Here is a 19,244-nt window from a genome sequence, read left to right as displayed (position 1 = left end):
TATTTAGCATCTAAATCGATTTCTGTAATGCTTATATAAATCAGTGCGCAGTGTGAATGTATCATACAGATCGAGCGCCTGTGTACATATCAAAGCCTCATACAGTTTTAAATTTATGCCGAGCTACTTCACTATACCCGATACGAAAACATTTTTATATTCAGACCGACCAAAGTGAAATCAGTTTTTCTCACAGTTGTGTCAATTTTTGTTCGGAATGTAACTTTTTGGTGTGTCTTCAACACCTCGGTCAAAAATACACCTTTTTGGTCCTATAGTGCCATAATATACTAGTTCTATGACGTTTGTATTTTGAAGCGCTAGGACTGGACTAGGACTAGGCTGGTGGAAGGCATTGACATAGGTGTGTCTAGTGTCTCATTTCTATCACAGATTGTAGAACATTTAAGTGTGATGCTAGAAAGAAGAGATTATTTCCAAATTTCAAAGTAAAAAATTTCATTGACGTGCCAGACAAGTTGAAAAATCGGAAATTCCTCTTGTCAGTCACGAGTCATTTTGACAACAGTTCGCCGAGATATTCTACGATCGTGAGGGCTAAATAAGTCGTACAACGTTAGTTATTTAAGAATGAAGAGGAAAGTGATTTTTTTTAGCTGAGAAAGCATACTCGACAAAAAACACTTTGCCCGAGCTAAGTACAAAACTTTTCATAACGAGATAGCGAAAGTTGCCTTTATCATTTGCGGTGCGAAAGTAACAATTTTCGCCACAAGGCATGAAAAATATGTTTGAAGCATGACGTTATGAGCACCTCGGATATGAACACAGGCTCCACATAAATCTGTAAAACTTGACGTAAACCGAATCTGCTGAAAATTTCTTTTAAGTCCGAGAGAATGAATTTCTTGCTTTCTTTCAACTCTGTCTCAATTCGAAACTACTAATTGCTATAAGTTTTCATTAGAAAAATTAATAAATTCTCCGTACACCGAACGCAAAGTTTTTTCTCGGAACTTCCCGTCATTGATTCACAAAGTTTTTAAAACCAACCACGATGCCAGTCCTTTCATCGTATACACTCACAAAACGAAATAAACGGCGCCCTCAAAATTAATCCGTAAATTTACTTTGAAAGCGAAATACCCACCATTCCGATTCTGAATGGTATTGTTCCACGAAAGAAAAAAAAAATTAACGTAGAAGAGAGGACACCGTTTGAGTAATGTTGAAAAAATGTTAAACCCGAAGAAATTCCTCTAAAAAGTAGAACATTTTCATTGAAACAAAAATGAGAAAAAATAAATCTCGTTTTCCACAATAATCTCATACCACATTTCTCATTGTGGATGGGATAACGGAGAAGATAAATCGAAGAAATTTTGATCGAAATGTAATGGAGATTGTAGTACAATGTACACATCAAGTTCGTCGAATCGATATATTGAAAATAGCTTCATTTAGCCGAAGACTAACACCAGAAAAAAAGGGGATTTTCTCTGTGTGGTCATTATGCGAAAAGGGATGGATAGGTGAACGATTTATATACAGATTTGGGGTGGTGATTTATGCGAAACAAACGAAACTCATTTGTTAAAGTAAACACTAGAAAGATTTCGTTTATGTGGGTGATATAATTTCGACTGGAATATTTAAACTAAGAATCCATAATTGATAGATTTGTGTCGATATGATAGCAAAAGGAACTGTGATTGTGGTGCCGGAAAATTTTCCAAACATCACAAAATATATTCAAATCGATTCTGCACTAGCAAAAAAAAACTCTCAGTTTTATATTGCAACATATTTGCAGAAAACTTAACTTTCTCACAAAAAGTTACAGATAAGAGTTATGTGCTTAACGCTTAACGTCAAAGTACACAAAAGTAAAAGCAAATAGAATCGAAGCGCAACATCGAAGTGCTTTTAGAAAAATAACGGGTAAACTTGTCATCCGAAGTGATTCTTTTATTGTTTCTCACATTCATTTCCATTTCCACAGTTATTCGATGATGATGGCAAATACATTTTTATGTTGTAGAGCATCAGAAACGACTTAACCATATTTTTTACATTCGATTTTCAGGATATGGGAATATAAATGTGATTGTTATTCTATCGTTTTGTGTTTCTGATTCAGAGTTCTAGCTGGAGAGATGATTGGGTGCATTCCTGATCAAATGTTTGCTTTTTTGTACCGGTTCTGCTCATTTTTTTTTTAAATCTGATAAACATATCTGCTAATTGCCTGGGAGTTGCTGGAAATGTTAACTATTACCTAAAGGCTGGGGTTCATTCGTACCTTGGAACAAATTCGATAAAATTCACTTTTATTTTATTTACTTTCCGATCCAAAACATTTACTCAAATTTCATACACTAACACCAATAAAACCTTGAGACAAATCACTATTCGATAAATTTTGATTTCTTCGAAAAATCTGATCGCAGGACCCATGTAAATATGAGTGAAAATAAACTAAAGTCACAACGAATGTGAATATATATAATAAGAAAAAGAAAATCATTTTATAAAAATTTAGGTTTTATAAATAAAATTTAAAAATATATCGTTACATTTCGAACGTAGTTATTATTAACAATTCGTAGACGATCAAAAAAAAATCAAATTTCACAAAAAAAATGGAACAAAATGCAATAAAATAATTCAATTCAAAATTGAACACATGTTTATACCAATCACATGCACATCAAATGTACATCAAATGTACATCTCCTGTGAATCAAATGTGAAGACAAAAAATGTTTGATAAGCGCGTATAGGATGTATACTCAATATTTTGATTTTTTTAGCCACATCTAAATAGTTTAAGGAACGTAGAACCAGGTTGCAATGGAATTTTAACAAAAATAATTTTCAATTTAGGTAAATGTGAGCATGCAAAATGGCCAAATTTGCCTTATATGACACATTTGCCCATATGTGATTCGCACATTTGGTCTTATAATAACACAACTTGTTTAATTTTATTGCACATATCGGTGCATTTGGGTCCAAAGTATTACGATGTGACAAACGTTTCATGAAATTCGTCGCTAATTGGTCAAATGTGACGATTGAACTAAATGTGATGTACATTTACTTCACATTTGAATCACAGATGTGAGTCAAATGTGAAACAAATGCGAAACAAATGTGAAGTAAATGTGTTTGTGAGAGCGTTCCGAACCTGTATGTACAAATCTTACGAAAACATTACAGTTTAGTTTAAAAAGACCGACTTTGATCGATTTTGATTTTTTTGACGATCGAATAATGATTGCGTAGGTAATAAATGAAATTTTTAATGGTTTTGTAATTATTCCTTCAACGACAGAATAGGATTATTTTTTTTTGTAAATTTGTATGAAATGAATTTTTTAATTGAATCACGGCCCTTAATGCTGAAAAGTGCACATTAATTTTTTTTTCTAATTAATATTCGTTCATATATTCATGGCATAACATCTCAGTTCATTGTCGTGGTAGAAATAAAAAATGTACTGAGTTCTTCCCAATATTCGGTTGCGAAAGCCGTTTCTCATGAAATTTGAAATGAACGTTTTAAGTAAAAAAAAATAATTACATTCCAGTACATTTGATATTATTTTCGCTAGGCACGAATCTATCCTTATTTTAGTTAAGTTTTGTCGTTTCCCGCAACTCCCTGTTGGTAAGCCAGACCGCCCCTGTTGATCATTTTTAGTTGATTGATTTTAAAAGCTGATTAAAGAACTAATTTAAAATCTGGCAATTGGAAACAGTTTTGGTCATTTTAAAAATTCAATTTGCAAATGATGTCCATTTATTTCATCAATTTTTTATCCGTAAAATTTCAAATGGAATTAATTTATTTTCGCTATTTTTACATATGAAATGGTAGAGTGGGATTTTAATCTAGCGGTTTGTTAGATATACATAGTCAAGCACTGCAATTAGCAGAATTGAATTTTAATCAGTCCGAAAGTAGATCGTTTAGACTAACAGTTATTTCGGAATTATAATTTCAGTCTCGTGGTCACATTCATACAGACGAAAATTGGCTTTTATTGGGACTCAATAGGAGAAAGATTTTCTGCCTATCTATACCAGTGGCATATGTGAGTCTCCAGACTACGATTGGTTCTCAAAAACGGTTGAGTTTATCCCACTGATAATGAATCATGTCATGTTGAAGACTACTCGTCTCACAGACCGAATTATCAAAATAACTGATTCTTTGAACGAAACACTTAGAAGAGGTATAGTTTCTGCAGGAGTTCCAGCAATTTTGGAACCACCTGGAGTCGCATGTGAAGATGGAAAACATCCTGATGGACTCACCCTGATACCATGGTCTGCTGGAAAATGTTTGCTATGGGACGCAACTTGCTGAGACACAGTTGCAAAATGGTATTTGATGAACAGTTCAAGACTTGTTGGTTGGGTGGCAAAAACGGCAGAGGATAAAAAGATCACGCTATATAATTCTTTAATTGGACAATATCTCTTTGTTCCTTTAGGTTTTGAAACGCTAGGTCCATGGGGTCCTCATGCAAAGCAATTTGTTTCCGAATTAGGCAAGAGAATCTCTAATGTCACTAACGAGAAGAGAGCTACGCTTGGACGAGGCTTATTATCTTCTTTCAAATGAGAGTAAAAAGCGATAGGCTATGTTTTCCCCTGATTCTCCTGAATCAGGCCAATTTCCATGGTTCTGGATAAATAGAGTTTTGTTAAGAATAGTAGCCACTCCATGGGTGGAATTTGTGTCATGTACACATACAAATTTAGGATTAATTTAAAAAAAAATTACGAAAACAACTGAGAAGGAGAGTCACAAGCTAGTAGCTCAGTATAATCCGGCAACCGTCATAACGTTTAATTTGTAAGACTACTTTCAAAACTAAAATTTCATGGCCAATAGCGGTACCGAGGTTGTACGACACCAGTAATGCTATTTACTTGTAACTTTATGTAAAAATTACGGTATCACCACTCTGAACGATTTTTAGAAATAGAGTTGTAACTATAACAAATGGCTCGGCGTGTTTGATTTTTAAAATGCGACGCCTTGCAACTTTGATAATTGCTTTTAAACTACATCTGTTTCCGACAATGATGTCAAATATAAGTTCTAAGTTCTAGCTGCCATCGAATCTAATGCTATGAAAATTGAGGTGCATCAAATACTATAATTTATGTTTTAGTAAATGAAGCAATAGATTTCCTGATTAATCACGAGTTTGCAAGTTTGCAAAATAGATTGCAGTGCATTTTTCACAACAAAAAGTAAAGTATTTCGGTTCATGTCAAAGAATAGGAAGCAAACTTGTCAGTATGTTAATTTAACGCTTTATAAGTTGATTAGATTACAAAAAAAAAAAACTTTCGAAAATGCATACGAGAAATCACACCCCGAAAGTTGTTGTTTTTTATGTAAAATATTCCCGTTGCACACTTCCATGTTGTTCATAAATACATTTTAAATGTTCGCGGTTGTAGATGGGTAGAACCTTCCTCGACGATGTGCATCGTTTATGCTTTTTGATATTATCGTACGGATTGAGACAATGTTGTTATCCTCTTACAGAGAGTTACATACTTTTCGATAACTTTCAGTGACTGTTATGTGAAAAGCTTTTTCGTCGAGTCGTGCAAGTTTTCAGTGACTCCCTTCACTAATTTATGCACTTTCACAAAGTTATATACCACTTTAAAATGTGGCACATTGGGAAGAGTTATTATCAGTTTGGTGTGTTGTAGCTAGAATTTAAGTGTTGGGAAACATTTTCGGTCGCTGTTTAGTGTACGGTGAGAAGGTAGCGCTGTTCGTTACTGTAGTACTTGATTAAGTTGAATAGTTTATCTGGATTTAGCGCACCTGGATTTTTTTTAATGGGTTACATAACACCAACACCACCAACTCATGTGTGGAGTTTCTATGAAAACTAATTTTGGGTTCAGAAAAGTTTTTGGTCTATTATGGAAAATTTAATTTTGATTATAGTGCTGCTTTTTGAGCTACTAAACGTCCGTGGGTGAGTGTGTGTGTTTAACACAGTATTTTCGAATTTTATATAACCGGGTTTGAAGTGGCACAGCACGAGCTACGTGATATGTGAAAGTTAATTAATTGAATACCATGGTATCATCGGTTTATGGGAATCGGATCAATAAATATTTATATCCCATGTACATCGATGAAGATTATAGATTTACTGTTAGCACTCTTGAATAGAAAACAGAACAATGTTCTACATAGTTTGCATAAATTCTGTACATATTAGGATTTAACAGCGAGTTAAAATTTTGATAAAACTGTATTGAAAACTTGAATAGTTTCGCTTTAAGTTTAACTTTAAAATTAACTTACCGTTCGAGGAACTTGATTACAGTCTGGTCCATTACGTCCTCCTGGACATTCGCATGTAAAATCGTTGCCTCTGTCATAACATCGATGGCCTTCCGGGCATGGATTGTTGGCACAAAAATCAACCTGAAATTAACATTTTTTTCATGAAGCACGAAAGGTCATTTGTATAACTGGTTTATCTACAACTCTAAGAGAACAAATGTCAGATGACACTTCTCAAAATCCTTCATAACGATATCATTACGCTCAGACGAAATAAAATGTTGTATGCGTCAATGTTCATGTTTCAAGCACTTCTTTCGACGCCCTCAGAATGTAATAGTTATTTGCATCACTTGGATTGAAACCACTCAATCACAGTATATGTGTGACTTCGTATACCATGAGAATAATTTTTGAATGAGTATGTATGTTTCGTTGAGACGAAGTCCAGACGAATCATACATACGTATGGAAAAATTATTCTCGTGGTATACGAAGTCACACATATACTGTGATTGAGTGGTTTCAATCCTGTGATGCACAAAATTTTACGCTTGCCACACCATGAAATACACAAACATTAAAAACAAGTACAAAACATTTCTATCGCATTTGTACACATCGTTCAAGGTTAAACTTAAATGTATAGAAGAATAATAAGAATAAAAACGAAACCGAATATACGCGATACAAAGCCGAACGAGGCGATCGTTCGATGTTCATTATAATACGGAGAGTAAGCTCCGCCTTCGTTTTCATTTAAAATAAAATTTCTCTCTTTGTCGAATAACATAAATAACCACAGGAAATGCCACTATTAAGTAAAACATTGCTCACATCCCTAGACCTGTTTACAAGGTCGGCTGAGAGAGAACTAAAAAAGTGTGGTTTCCGATAACTTTTGGCTCGTGATATTGAGTTTTTTAATGTTTAGGCGAGTGTAAAATCCATTATAACTCCGGTTAAAAAGATGAACTGTCTCGTTTGAGTTCTCGTTTTCGCCTTGGATCAACAAAATTCAGACGAAAACTCTACGTTGTGCGTTTGTTTCAGAGAGTGTTGTGTTTCAATTGAGGGTTGGTTTGTCTACTTATTCATTCACGAAAAAAAAACTTGCTCTCACATAATCAAGGACTTCACCCCCGTTAGATCAAAATTAGACAAAATTAGAACTTGACTGCATTTCAAATTTTTAATTTTAAAGTTGCGTCTATGACGTTCTTTTCACACTGCTTCTTGCAAAAAATTGAATTTTTATATTTACGTAAACGAATATGTCATTAATTCTGCTTCTGCGGATGGCTGAGAGTTACAGTTTGTTTATCGTCAAAATTCTCAGAAACTCTTGCCAGTAATGAATTTTAATTTTCATGTTTATGTTAGTCAAAGGTGTTACTCACTCACTATATGGGACTCATTTTCCACGTACTTTCAGATTCCAATAAAACCTTTTCAGATCTAATGGAAAATTTTCATAAATATTTTTCTGCGTCTTCTAATTCGCAGATGATTCAAAGAAAATCTCATGTGAAAATCTAGGATTAGTTGTCAAAGACCGACTTCTAGGAATAAATTTTATTGAAATTTTTCATAGGATGATAAAGTGAACGTGGGTTGAAGGTAAATAAAATATAGTTTTTAATGTAGTTCGTATCATGAGTACTGAGGTTTCTACGTAAAAATATGTTTTTGTTTTGTTAGAGCTTTTTCATGCAGCTCACAATAAACATATTTTTCAAAAATATTTCATCCAATTTAAAATAAACTACCAAACAAGACAATACACAACTCCAGTTCACTATTTGGCTTGTTGTAGGTACACAATTCCCATTAAAGCCACGTATAATTAATATCGAAAATGAATTCAATAAACAATGCACAGTTTAGTTATGTTTTTCGATTTACTATCCAACCAGTTTTATGTAATAATATACACTCTCTACACAAAACGTTGGTAGTCTCTATAAATATAAAAGCAGCCTCACCTTAATATGACACCTTTTTCCATTATATCCTCTCGTACATTTGCATGAAAATCCACCAATGTGGTCCGAACAAATGCCACCATTTAAACATGGATTTGATTCACATTCGTTGTATTTGAAATTGCAAAGTTCACCAGCAAAACCTTTTTTTTTGAATAGAAAATGCAAAAAGCGATGAGATTAAAACAAAAACAAGAAAAACTTTACACAAAAATATACAAATTTATTAATTATTTTTTGAAACTTTGTGTGTGGGTGAGCTATAATTGGCTTGACAATACGTAACAGTAACATAGAGTAACGCTACAGCTCCACACATAACAAAGATTTTTGTACGAGTTGGCTATTTTGAATTGAAATATGCCAACAATTTAACAAAAAGTATTTGGGACAACTTAATAACCATTCGGCTGTGTTGTTAATAAATAATTCATTCGCTACTAATAAATTCACTTGCAACACTATGTCCATTGGATGTTTTGTCTATGGGCTCTCCGAACAATTGTCCACTAATTTCAAATGGAGGGGTTGGAATAAATGAAAATTTTCTGCTCATTGATATTCAAAATTTTCCAAAATAAACCTTCGATTCGAATGATATATATCGACAATGTATTTATAGGGTAGACAGGGTGTAAATAAATTTATGTAACAAAAAATTGGATACGATGTTGTACATAATAAAAGAGTCAAGTGGATGTCGAGGGTGTAGGCATGGGAGACGTTTAAAATTATCGATATTATTAGCAGGGTGTGTATGTGGTTTCAATCCAGTGCAATATGCGACAGTTTTTAATGGTTATAAAAGTCACATTTCATATGAAAATGTTTGAAAAAATGAAAAGCCAGATTTTTAGGCATAAAACTGAATCTTATACATACTTTGTTGCCCAGATACATCTACTATGTACAACAACGACATGAATATTTATAATTATAATCAATGAGCCGTGGCTAATGTTTCCTTATATAACCAAATATATTCTAAGACTAACGAAGTAAAAGATTTTGCACGGATTGGCTGAGAATGTTTAGATAAAATGAAGTAACAGATTCGGTAATTACATTTGTGGTATGGTTGTTGTATGTCAAAGTCAAGAAATTACGAACATTTCCTTACGGAATTCTTGTAATATTGCAACATCCTGTGACACCTGTGTAGTGTACATAATACATTCCACTTTCACATCAAACAGGTTTGTCTGTGTATTTTTAATGCATTTTTGATCCCACCGTAATTTATTTGGGTTCAGCTCCATTGAATATTGCCAGACAATTATCATATTTTGTTGGAATCGTCGTGGGAATAGTGTCTATTGTTTGGAGAGCGTAATTGCCGTATCCCAATAAAAAATTATAATTTTATTGTATAGTACCATTGGTTTGTAATATTTGCAACAAACGCCAACGAGTCTGGGTTTGAATGATGACGTAATTAGTCGACCGAATAATTACAAATATTTTTTTGTGTGAACATTTCCATCGCTAAAATGCACGTTCGATGGTAATCAAATAAATTTTTTGATTGAATTGAGGGGTTGATATTTTTGATTTAATTTTTTTTGTGTTTTATTATTTGGTAATTTGATAACTATCGATGCCATCGTTGTAATGATTTTTATCATTATTGAATTGGTGAACATTAAAATAAACGTTAAACTGGCATGAAACCGATAAAATTAAATTTTAATTATGGATCTCATATTTCCAAGCTTTTGTGTAGCGCTCTAAGCTTGTTGAAATAAGAAGACACCCATCAAAATTAAACTATGTTAGAAGAGAAACCTAAGATGATGAGAGTTAAACCAATGCATGAAGTCATTATGTCGTCGCGTCTTATATTACTTTCTCTCGGTAGTAACATAGAAAAAATAAGCAAAGTTTATTACGTCTACATTCCACCACGCGGTAAAGTACGAATTACTTATTTCAAAGTCACCGACTGTGCGTTTTTGAAAAATGGATCCTGCAACAGTTGTTATCGATAACCCTGATTAGTGCAGACATGTTGACATGAATGATAAAAGGTTTTAAATCAATCTTTTAGATCAAATCGTCTATATCATGACAAATAGACGCAGCCGCTAAAAACACAATGAAATTTCATTTTGTTTAACAGTTTGCGCCTTTTTGTCATGAGATAGACGAAATGAAGTAATAGATCTGATAGTAAAATTATGTATGGCGAAAAAACTAGCTAACCAAAATGATGAAAAATAGTTTAAATTTAAGCTTTTTTCGGATATCACTTCAATGATGGCAAATGAGCTTGGATAATGATACCGAGTTATCTTCCTTGTACGTGCCGAGGAATACACCTCTGATCGAACTGGGTGAGTTATGGTTCATTATTAAGAAGTGGTAGAGCTCTCGTGATATAGTAACACCTACAATAAAATGAGAAACAAATTTGAACAAATTCTTGATTTTTCATAAGACCTTATTCTTATTTAATTCCAATTTGCGCCATTTTATCTTATTTTCTTTTTACATTCATGAGGTAATACCAAATAGCCTTTCAGAAACGGCTGATCATCTGTTATCGACATCAACGTTAAAAATAAGCGGTGACCTCTTGTTAATGTCACTTCATATAGTTAAATGTATGTTAAAGTCAAATAAGTAAAAGATTCCGATATACTATACAATTGAAGTAACAGATTTAAAGACTTTATTGTGATACGCCTGCCGTTTCTAAAATTATCACATTTCAAAAATGACCGATGAACTTCGGTTAATGTGTCATGAGTACAAGATCAAGGCACTTGACCATGTTTAAATAAAATTAGTAAAAATAATATCGCAACGGGTTCGCAGCTCAAAAGTTAATTTCTGATGTTTAATGCTCTCTATATTTCATTTTGTAAAAACGAGAATCAAGTTAACCTCTTATGTTTTATTCTAAAAGTAAAAGTTCAGTACAGTACTGAAATTTGTCTATTTCAAGACAAAAATTTATTATTCATTTGTTATGAATAATACAGCTAATTATGCACGAGCTCCATAAGAGGTGATAAAGTTCACAGATTGAAGGATATCAGATCCTATACTTACATTTATATTCCATGGATATTGAATTCCTTATTTGTAGTCTACCTCTATGATCATGACAAATAGACGCATCCGCTAAAACACAATGAAATTTCATTTTGTTTGACAGTCTGCGCCATTTTGTCATGAGATATACGAAATGAAGTAATAGATCTGATGGCAAAAAAACTAGCTAACTAAAATTATGAAAAATCGTATAAAGCTTAAATTCAAAGCAAAATTTCAAATAAACTGGCGGGCATTGTAACATGGATAAAACGTGAAGGCAACTATGTTGAATTGTGGTATGTTAACACCAACTCAACTTGGCAAATGTTTTGAACAAGTGAAACAAGAGCTTTAACGATTATAATGTGATACGTCTGTCGTCGAGCCAATGGTTTAACCCTTTTACTATCTTTGTTCATGGAAATGAGATTACCATTTAAAAATCCATTAAGAAGGTTTCGATGAACAGCCAGAATTTTAATAAGAAACAATTTATTACCAACCAAAATCGGTCTGACCCTTTATCAAACAAGAAAGAAACGGAATTCGCGTCGGCAAAACATCGACCATTTATTTTGTATATGAAAAATGGTTCGGCTGTCGAACGAAAATAGGTGAGGCATCAACGAACTACTACCTCACCGAACAACAAGCGAATGGTACAAGTATACTGGTATATCACATAGAAATGTTCATCCGACGAGACCGAATCTATATATAGAACGGCATTAACGGTTATAACATACTTCAATGTTAATTTAATTGCTCTGTGCATGACTGCATCATCGTCCCGTTTTGATCAAAAGTTCAAAAATCCATGCTCCGTGTAGACTTTGAAATAAAGTTTATTGTCAGTAGAATAATCGATGGTTAATCTAGTTATATCGTTCGAAAATTTAGCATTTTGCCTGGGTGTGAGTGAGCCTTTATTCCCGTGTATAGTTTTGAACGATTCGAAACGGTTTACTCAAGGGTTTACTCAAGGGTTTACTTCATTATTTTTCAAGACCATTCATCCATTTTATGGGGATGGTTTTAAACATGGCAAATAAATTTACTATTCCTCCTCCTCTACTAGATTTTTTTTTCTCTCTCGAATATTTAATTAGATTGAATGATGTTCATGCTTGATTGAAGTCAATGATGATTTTTTTCTTTAAATTATAATATCTTGTGTATGAAGCTGGAACGGTTTATATATATGCCAATACGAAACCCATTAAAAAAAAATCTCCACTCTGCCATATCATCATATAAATGTATGTATTCGGTATGGTATGGTACATAGAAAGTATAATGAAATTTTCTCTCTTGGAATGAATGTAATGAACGTCTTCTGCCGTCAATCGTGTGGAAACTAACATATAATAAGTAAAAGGTCTATACTACTGCATGCTATAGGTATACTTAAAACGAAAAATCACCGCAATGGAATTGTCGGCTTGGCTTTTTTTTTGTCGGTTAGAGTTTGATGGGTAAATTTAATTTTGATATGGAGGGTTATATGTGAGAAATAGACGAGAAAGCATGGCTGAAGATGAAAGTATTTTTGGAATTGTGTTTTGTGGTCGTTCTAGGATTCTCGGCATTTCGTTGGGAATTTTATGAAATTACATTTTTCTTGTTGTTTAACAAATTTGAAGCATTCGTGTCGGGTCACGCATATATGCCGTAACCTTTCTTTTCTCATTTGAAACGAGCAATGTAGAATGAAATGCGAAGTTGTTGCGCTGAGATGGTGAGCATTGTTGATGTCCAAGAATGAGAGATAAAAAGAAGTCTGAGGAAAAATAAAATAAAACCAGCACGTTCACACATGTCACTGGAAAGAATCCTATACACACATTACAGTAATTGTTTATTCAGGAAATGATGATAGACAGTACAATCTATTAGGAAATTCAGAATCAATGAACAGTAGTGGTGACGACGATTATAACATGTACAACATTTCCGGCTATCCCTTATGATTTGTTAACAGTTTCAAAGACTCGACTACGTTTTTCAGAATCCGATAAAATCTGACTAGCACACAGTGTGAAACTTCAAAGCACTTGCCATTCAACAATTTCTTTTAATGTCTGAGAATTTTATTTTAATCCAACTAGCAAGATGTTAGACCTCTTCAACATCGTGTACCTTATAAACCTGATTGAAACATTAGTTAGATGCAGCAGTGAATTATAAGAAAAATGAAAAGTAAATTTTGTTTTTTTTTTAAAGCTAAAAGATGTAAGTATAGTAGGTAGTTCCGATTATAATCGTCTCAACCAGGGTTCCGGCATAACGTTATTTTTAACGTTATTTTTTGTTACGTGGACGTAACGTTACAAAAACGATTCAAATGTAACGTTATTATCATAACAAAAAATTTAATGGTACATTTGTTACAGTTACACAATCTTAAACGGTTTTTGCTAACGAAATGGCTAACGTTACAAGAAAACGAAAATTTTTCCGGTACATCTCGTAACGTTACAAGAAAACGTAAATTTTTCCGGTACATCTCGTAACGTTAAAAGAAAACGAAATTCTTTCCGTTACATTCCGTAACGTTACCATGAAACGGAATATTTTTCGAGAAATGAAATAACGTTTAGACAATTAACTGTACCAATACAGTATCTTGAAAATTACAGTAATAGCATGGTCTAAATGGAGGTTTATACGAATATTTTCTATCATAAATGTTTTTTTATTGAATTTTGAAGTAGTTTAATTATAAAACGGAGCATTTATCATGAAATTTTTGTATTTTTATTATTTACAGCTCCGGAAACCGCAACTTTTTTGTCATCAATTCTTTGTTATTTCTGTAACGTTACAATCTTTCCAAAAACAGTTTCGTTTCTCTATGTAACGTTAAGCCATACCGGAAATAAATTCGTTTCACTTCGTAACGTTAAGGCATACCGGAAAAAATTTCGTTTTACTTCGTAACGTTAAGCCACACCGGAAAATATTTCGTTTCTCTTTGTAGCGTTATGCTATACCGGAAAAAATTTCGTTTCTTTTGATAACGTTAAACGATACCGAAATAATTTTTCGTTACACCAATTTCGTTATGAACTGTACCGAAAAAGCAAAAGTTCTATTTCAAAACGGTACGAAGTGAAACTTTTATGATAAAGTTTTAACGTTAAGGAACCCTGGTCTCAACACCAAAAATTTAAATGATTTTTTATAATTATTATATTCCCGATAACAATGGCGGTAAAGCAGTAAGAGGTTTTGATCGAAAGTCAATGACATGACATGATACCCAGTTTACAAATTGTTATAACATGGCTGGAATTGGTATCCTGGATACCACTTATAGTAAATCTAAGATGCAAATCCGTGGGTCCCCTTCAGGTCGGGCTATATAGTCCCCACTCGTCAAAGTAAAAATTTGAAGTCACGTATGTACTGTGTTTTACGTGATTAGCAATGTAAATGGAATGCATATGAGCAAAGCGCCATTTACATTACCATAACACGCAAAAGTTTTTAAAGAAAACTAAAAAAAACTTGTCACATAATCATTAAGGGTAGATTGTGTTGTGCATTCTCATTTTTTGCGAACACGTAAAAGAATTCTTTTTAAATAATGGCGATAGTGTCGAGATTTTGAAAGTTCTGTGAGAAAATCGAAATCTGTTGTTATGTCAGAGGTTTTGAATTTACTATTATAATGACAGGCTGCCTTACAAAATTTAAAAATAAGATTTTTTATCATTTTAAACGATTAGTGAAATCAGTCAAATTTTTTTATTTTAACAATTGTTCTTGTACTGACAATTCTTCCTTCGTTGATAAAGTTTTGCCAAACGAAAAATACACTCTTGGAAAATCCAACATGTTTTCTGAGTTGGAAGCTGTTGTGGTTTGAATTTGTTTCAACTAAAAATTCGTTTCATTAAACGAAATAATAAAATACAGAATCTAGGCTTTCATTTGTTAGACGAAAATGTGAAAACAATACAAACGACAAAAAACTCCCAGATCAGCAAATATGTTGAATTTTGCTTCTCCGCAAGTGTAAAATCGGAAAATGGGATGAAAGTTTTCCGAGAATCGTAGATATTTTTAAGTTTGTTAAAAATAATTGCTCGAATCAAGTCAAAAAAGGAAAACAATTGTACTTCGTTACGTTCGTAAGAAAATCTATTTCGTATGTTTTCGACCTACGTAGAATGTTAAAAGTATATGAAATTGTCGTATAGTCAGTAGAAGTAAAACCGACGTATAAACATATTTCATTGATGGTATGGATCAGCTGAAAAACGTCTGATGATTAAATTTCACTGCCTCTAACTTTGCTTATGATCTTTACCTTGATCTTATCGGTGCGTCGCAATTCAGCAAAAGATTATTTCACTCAATTTTTTAAAATAGCGTGGAACGATTTTACATGAAAGTAATTCACTGCAATGATTTACCCCTATTGCGCACAGTCAGAAAATAGAAAATGAGGTGTAATTTTATTGCTATGCCTGAAGTGACACAACGGAAACAAATTCTTTCGAATGATTCCATTTGAGATTTAGAGCTAATGGTAGATTTTAACAAGAATTTGTCTTGCCTATCATCATGAAGAATTGCATTAAAATTTAAATCAATCAATAAAATGGTGAGAGAAATATTTGCGATCCATTCGAAAAGTATTTTAGAAAGTGAAAAAATTTCGTTGAATCCTACAAATTGAGTTCTTTTACAGCGTTTCTTTTTATAAAACTCGTCAGTCATTCTGTAATTCAAATGTCAAACCGTCACACGCCATCAGAAAAGCTGTTTTTATAAAATTTGCAAAATTGGTACACTTAACGACCGCTGCTTATCATTATACTCCTGTTTCGATGAAATTTGCATAGAAATCAGTTTTCATATTCTTTTTTCTAATAAAAGTTTTCCATTATATTGACAGAAAAAATATTGTTTCCATGTTAAGTTATGTATGAGTTGCACGTATAATGCTGCGTAGTATTACATCGATGTGGTATACTATACATACATAAACACTATACAAATATGGAGACCTGGTGACGCATATAAAAATGCACCACACTCGAGTGGTTTTCCATTAATAGCTAGTGCATCCATCAATATCAAATTTGCTTACCTGGCTGACAGAAACACCTAAACCCATCCTCCTGATCCACACATATTCCATGTACACAAGGTGATGATTCGCATTCATTTAAATTGTGTTGACATAGTGGACCCGTATATCCCGCGGTGCATTCACATCTACATTTAAGAAAATAAAAATATCAAAATGTAACATGATTGATGAGTGTGCTGAATACGCATAAAAATGGATATGAGAATGGGTCATCGCGACACTCATATTTCCCATTTTAATGAAGCAGAATGATAGACTTTGTGATAATATATGAGGTTTTTCTGCAGGTTTCGATCGGTCAATGTCGTTACAACAAGGTTGCATTATGGACACCTTATGTTGTGGTATGGGAATGGGGTATCGTTAGTACATTTTTTATCCGTTCGTTCCGTAGTATTTATGAAAGATTCATAGAACTTACATATTTTGGCCAAGACGTTTTTCGAATCTATATTTTTTTTACCATGAAGCTATGCTGACTCATAGGGGTCCGTAAAGTTCGTAAGTGTGGAAATTTCGTGAAAATTTGTCATTTCCATATATTTTATGTCAAAGTCTACGAAGTCGCCATACTCACGAACTTTACGAACCATAATGGTTTACCCCTCATATGTAAATGTCTTAGCTGAAAATATGTGATACGTTTCTATGAATCTTTCTTGTAAAGTAAGTCAATGAAATTAGCATCGATGCGTGAATATTACAACTGTCAACGCACTCCAAAAGCAGGTACAAGAACAGAATTTAAATAAGAGGCGTCCAGTTTGCTTATGTTGGTATATGCGACTGCGTTACGGACGTTCCATACAAAATAAGAGGCCTAAAAAAATCTGTTTCTTGTGCCTGTTATTAGAGTGCGTTGTAATCACAAACTTCAGCAATTTCTTTTTAATTGCCTTTAAAGCAAAGTTGTGACAAATTTAATAAATTAGGGTTGAGTTCAGAGCTAAAGAGTAGCCTTGTTTAATGAAACGGTTAATCATTTGTTATCAACAGCAACGGTAAAAGCAAGCATTAACATCTGTCTGCTGCTATCTTATGCAGCAATATGTATAAAAACTAATCAAGTAAAAGATTCTGCATCATACTTCACACGATACTTTAAACGAAAGAAGTATAAGATTTAATGATGAGATATGATTTCCGCTTTTAAAAGCTTAAATAAACGCGAAATTAAACCGAGATCAACTTATCATTTCATTAAGTATAAAATCATCACCTCGGTAAAACGGTAAATCAAAAACTTTCAAATTATAAGCAAACCATTTGTCTTTCAATGCACAATGTAAATTGAACGAATAAAATGTTTGCAAGTGAATATGGAACAGAATTCGAAACTAACGAACTATTTAAATGGTGAAACGAACGATAAATTGATGATTTTAATTAAATTGTACAATAATATCTATTGCAAAGACTATATTTACATTGAAAATCAAACGAAGTATTTACCTAAAATGTGTTGCATTTCCCGAACAGGATCCGCCATTTAAGCATTCCGATGGATTACACGGATCAGATTCAAATTGGCAATTTTTCCCTGTATATCCTGCAATTAAAGTTTAAAAATTGAATACATGATTTTATAGGTGCAATGTATAGAAGGTCTAACCAGCATTACATAACATAGAGTAAAAAAAAAGGTTTTATAGCACAATGTAAAATGGTAATGTGGAGTGGAACAATAATGTGTCCTAGCTTTTAACATGGACTGGAGCTTTATGACATAAAAAAGGGGATTTTAATTTGGTTTTATATTTTTGGGTCTTTTTTTTCGTTGAAAAGTGTAGCAAATGTACGAAATGCTGTAGAATATGTGTAGTATAAACACGGACATCGTAATGAACTCGGTATAAAATGTGGTGCGTTTTTATAGCCCAAAATCACTTCGGTTTTATTTTTTATTCACAAAGAAATAACTGAATTTTGTAGACGACAAAATCTCACCTACAATGAAATGGCATTAAAGTCGTGAAAATTAAATTAAATTCGAGCTTTTTGTTCGGTGGGCACATTGATAAAGTGTGTGGGTGTGGGGGTGCTACCGAGTTCCGTGACAGGAGAGAGGACGTCGATTTATGTCATAATCGGTACTTGTACACATAAGCACTTGTAAAAATCATACCAAAAACCTGTTAAATAATTATCGCAGTGAAATCTGTCGGTACATTTAGTTGGCCTCGTTTTCATCCGCTTTAGTCGCGTTCATAAGCTCTTTATAGCTTTTCCATGTAACTCATATATCAAACATGACTGCGACAAGCAAAAGCAATAGACTTTGAAATTTCTGAGTTCCATTATTTTTCTATAATATCTTCCTTATAGGGAAAGCTGAATCTTGAGGAAATTGTTTTTAATGCTATTTCAAATGGCAAAAGAGAGCAATCAGAGAAACGAAGTAGAAACGAAAAAGCTTTATTTTATGTGAGCAAAACAGTATCTGCAAAGTCTTGAAATGCTCCTAAATTTCCTTCAGTTTGTCAAAACTTCTTGACGAAAGTCGAGAGGATTCACGCAACATTTTATGATTTTTCTTGGATTTTCTTGAAATTACTGAATTTTCTTGACTTTTTCAACATTCTTGAGTTCTTAAAAAAACTTTTTCAAAAGTGTTCGCTGGAGGTGTAGAATTGTGTTACAGGGGAGCGGTGAGTGAATCCTTTTTTTTTTTTTGGTGAGTGAATCCTAAAAGTTGTTTCTTCAAGAGTCCGACCAAAATTGAAATTTTTAAGAAATAACTTCAAAAGTAACACTGATTTACATCGTCCGATTTACAGTTTTTGACTGCAAAGATAATTTAATTTGAACTCATAAGAGC

At 33.1% G+C, this 19,244-nt stretch overlaps 1 protein-coding gene across 1 annotated transcript in view; it reads right to left on the bottom strand.

Annotated features, from left to right (window-relative positions):
• Positions 1-19,244, bottom strand: part of LOC119066739 — a 115,041-nt gene that overhangs the window by 24,356 nt on the left and 71,441 nt on the right. The window contains exons 8-11 of the mRNA XM_037169361.1: positions 17,879-17,975; positions 16,424-16,551; positions 8,284-8,426; positions 6,317-6,439 (exon numbers count right to left, since the gene is read on the bottom strand). Coding sequence (XP_037025256.1) covers positions 6,317-6,439; positions 8,284-8,426; positions 16,424-16,551; positions 17,879-17,975 — 491 coding nt within the window. The remainder of the gene's footprint in view (positions 1-6,316; positions 6,440-8,283; positions 8,427-16,423; positions 16,552-17,878; positions 17,976-19,244) is intronic.

The sequence above is a fragment of the Bradysia coprophila genome, chromosome IV (genome assembly GCF_014529535.1).
Source record: "Bradysia coprophila strain Holo2 chromosome IV, BU_Bcop_v1, whole genome shotgun sequence".
Classification (NCBI taxonomy): Eukaryota; Metazoa; Arthropoda; class Insecta; order Diptera; family Sciaridae; genus Bradysia; species Bradysia coprophila.
The sequence above is the reverse complement of the archived record's forward strand: the minus strand, read 5'-3'. Positions and strand labels throughout refer to the sequence as shown.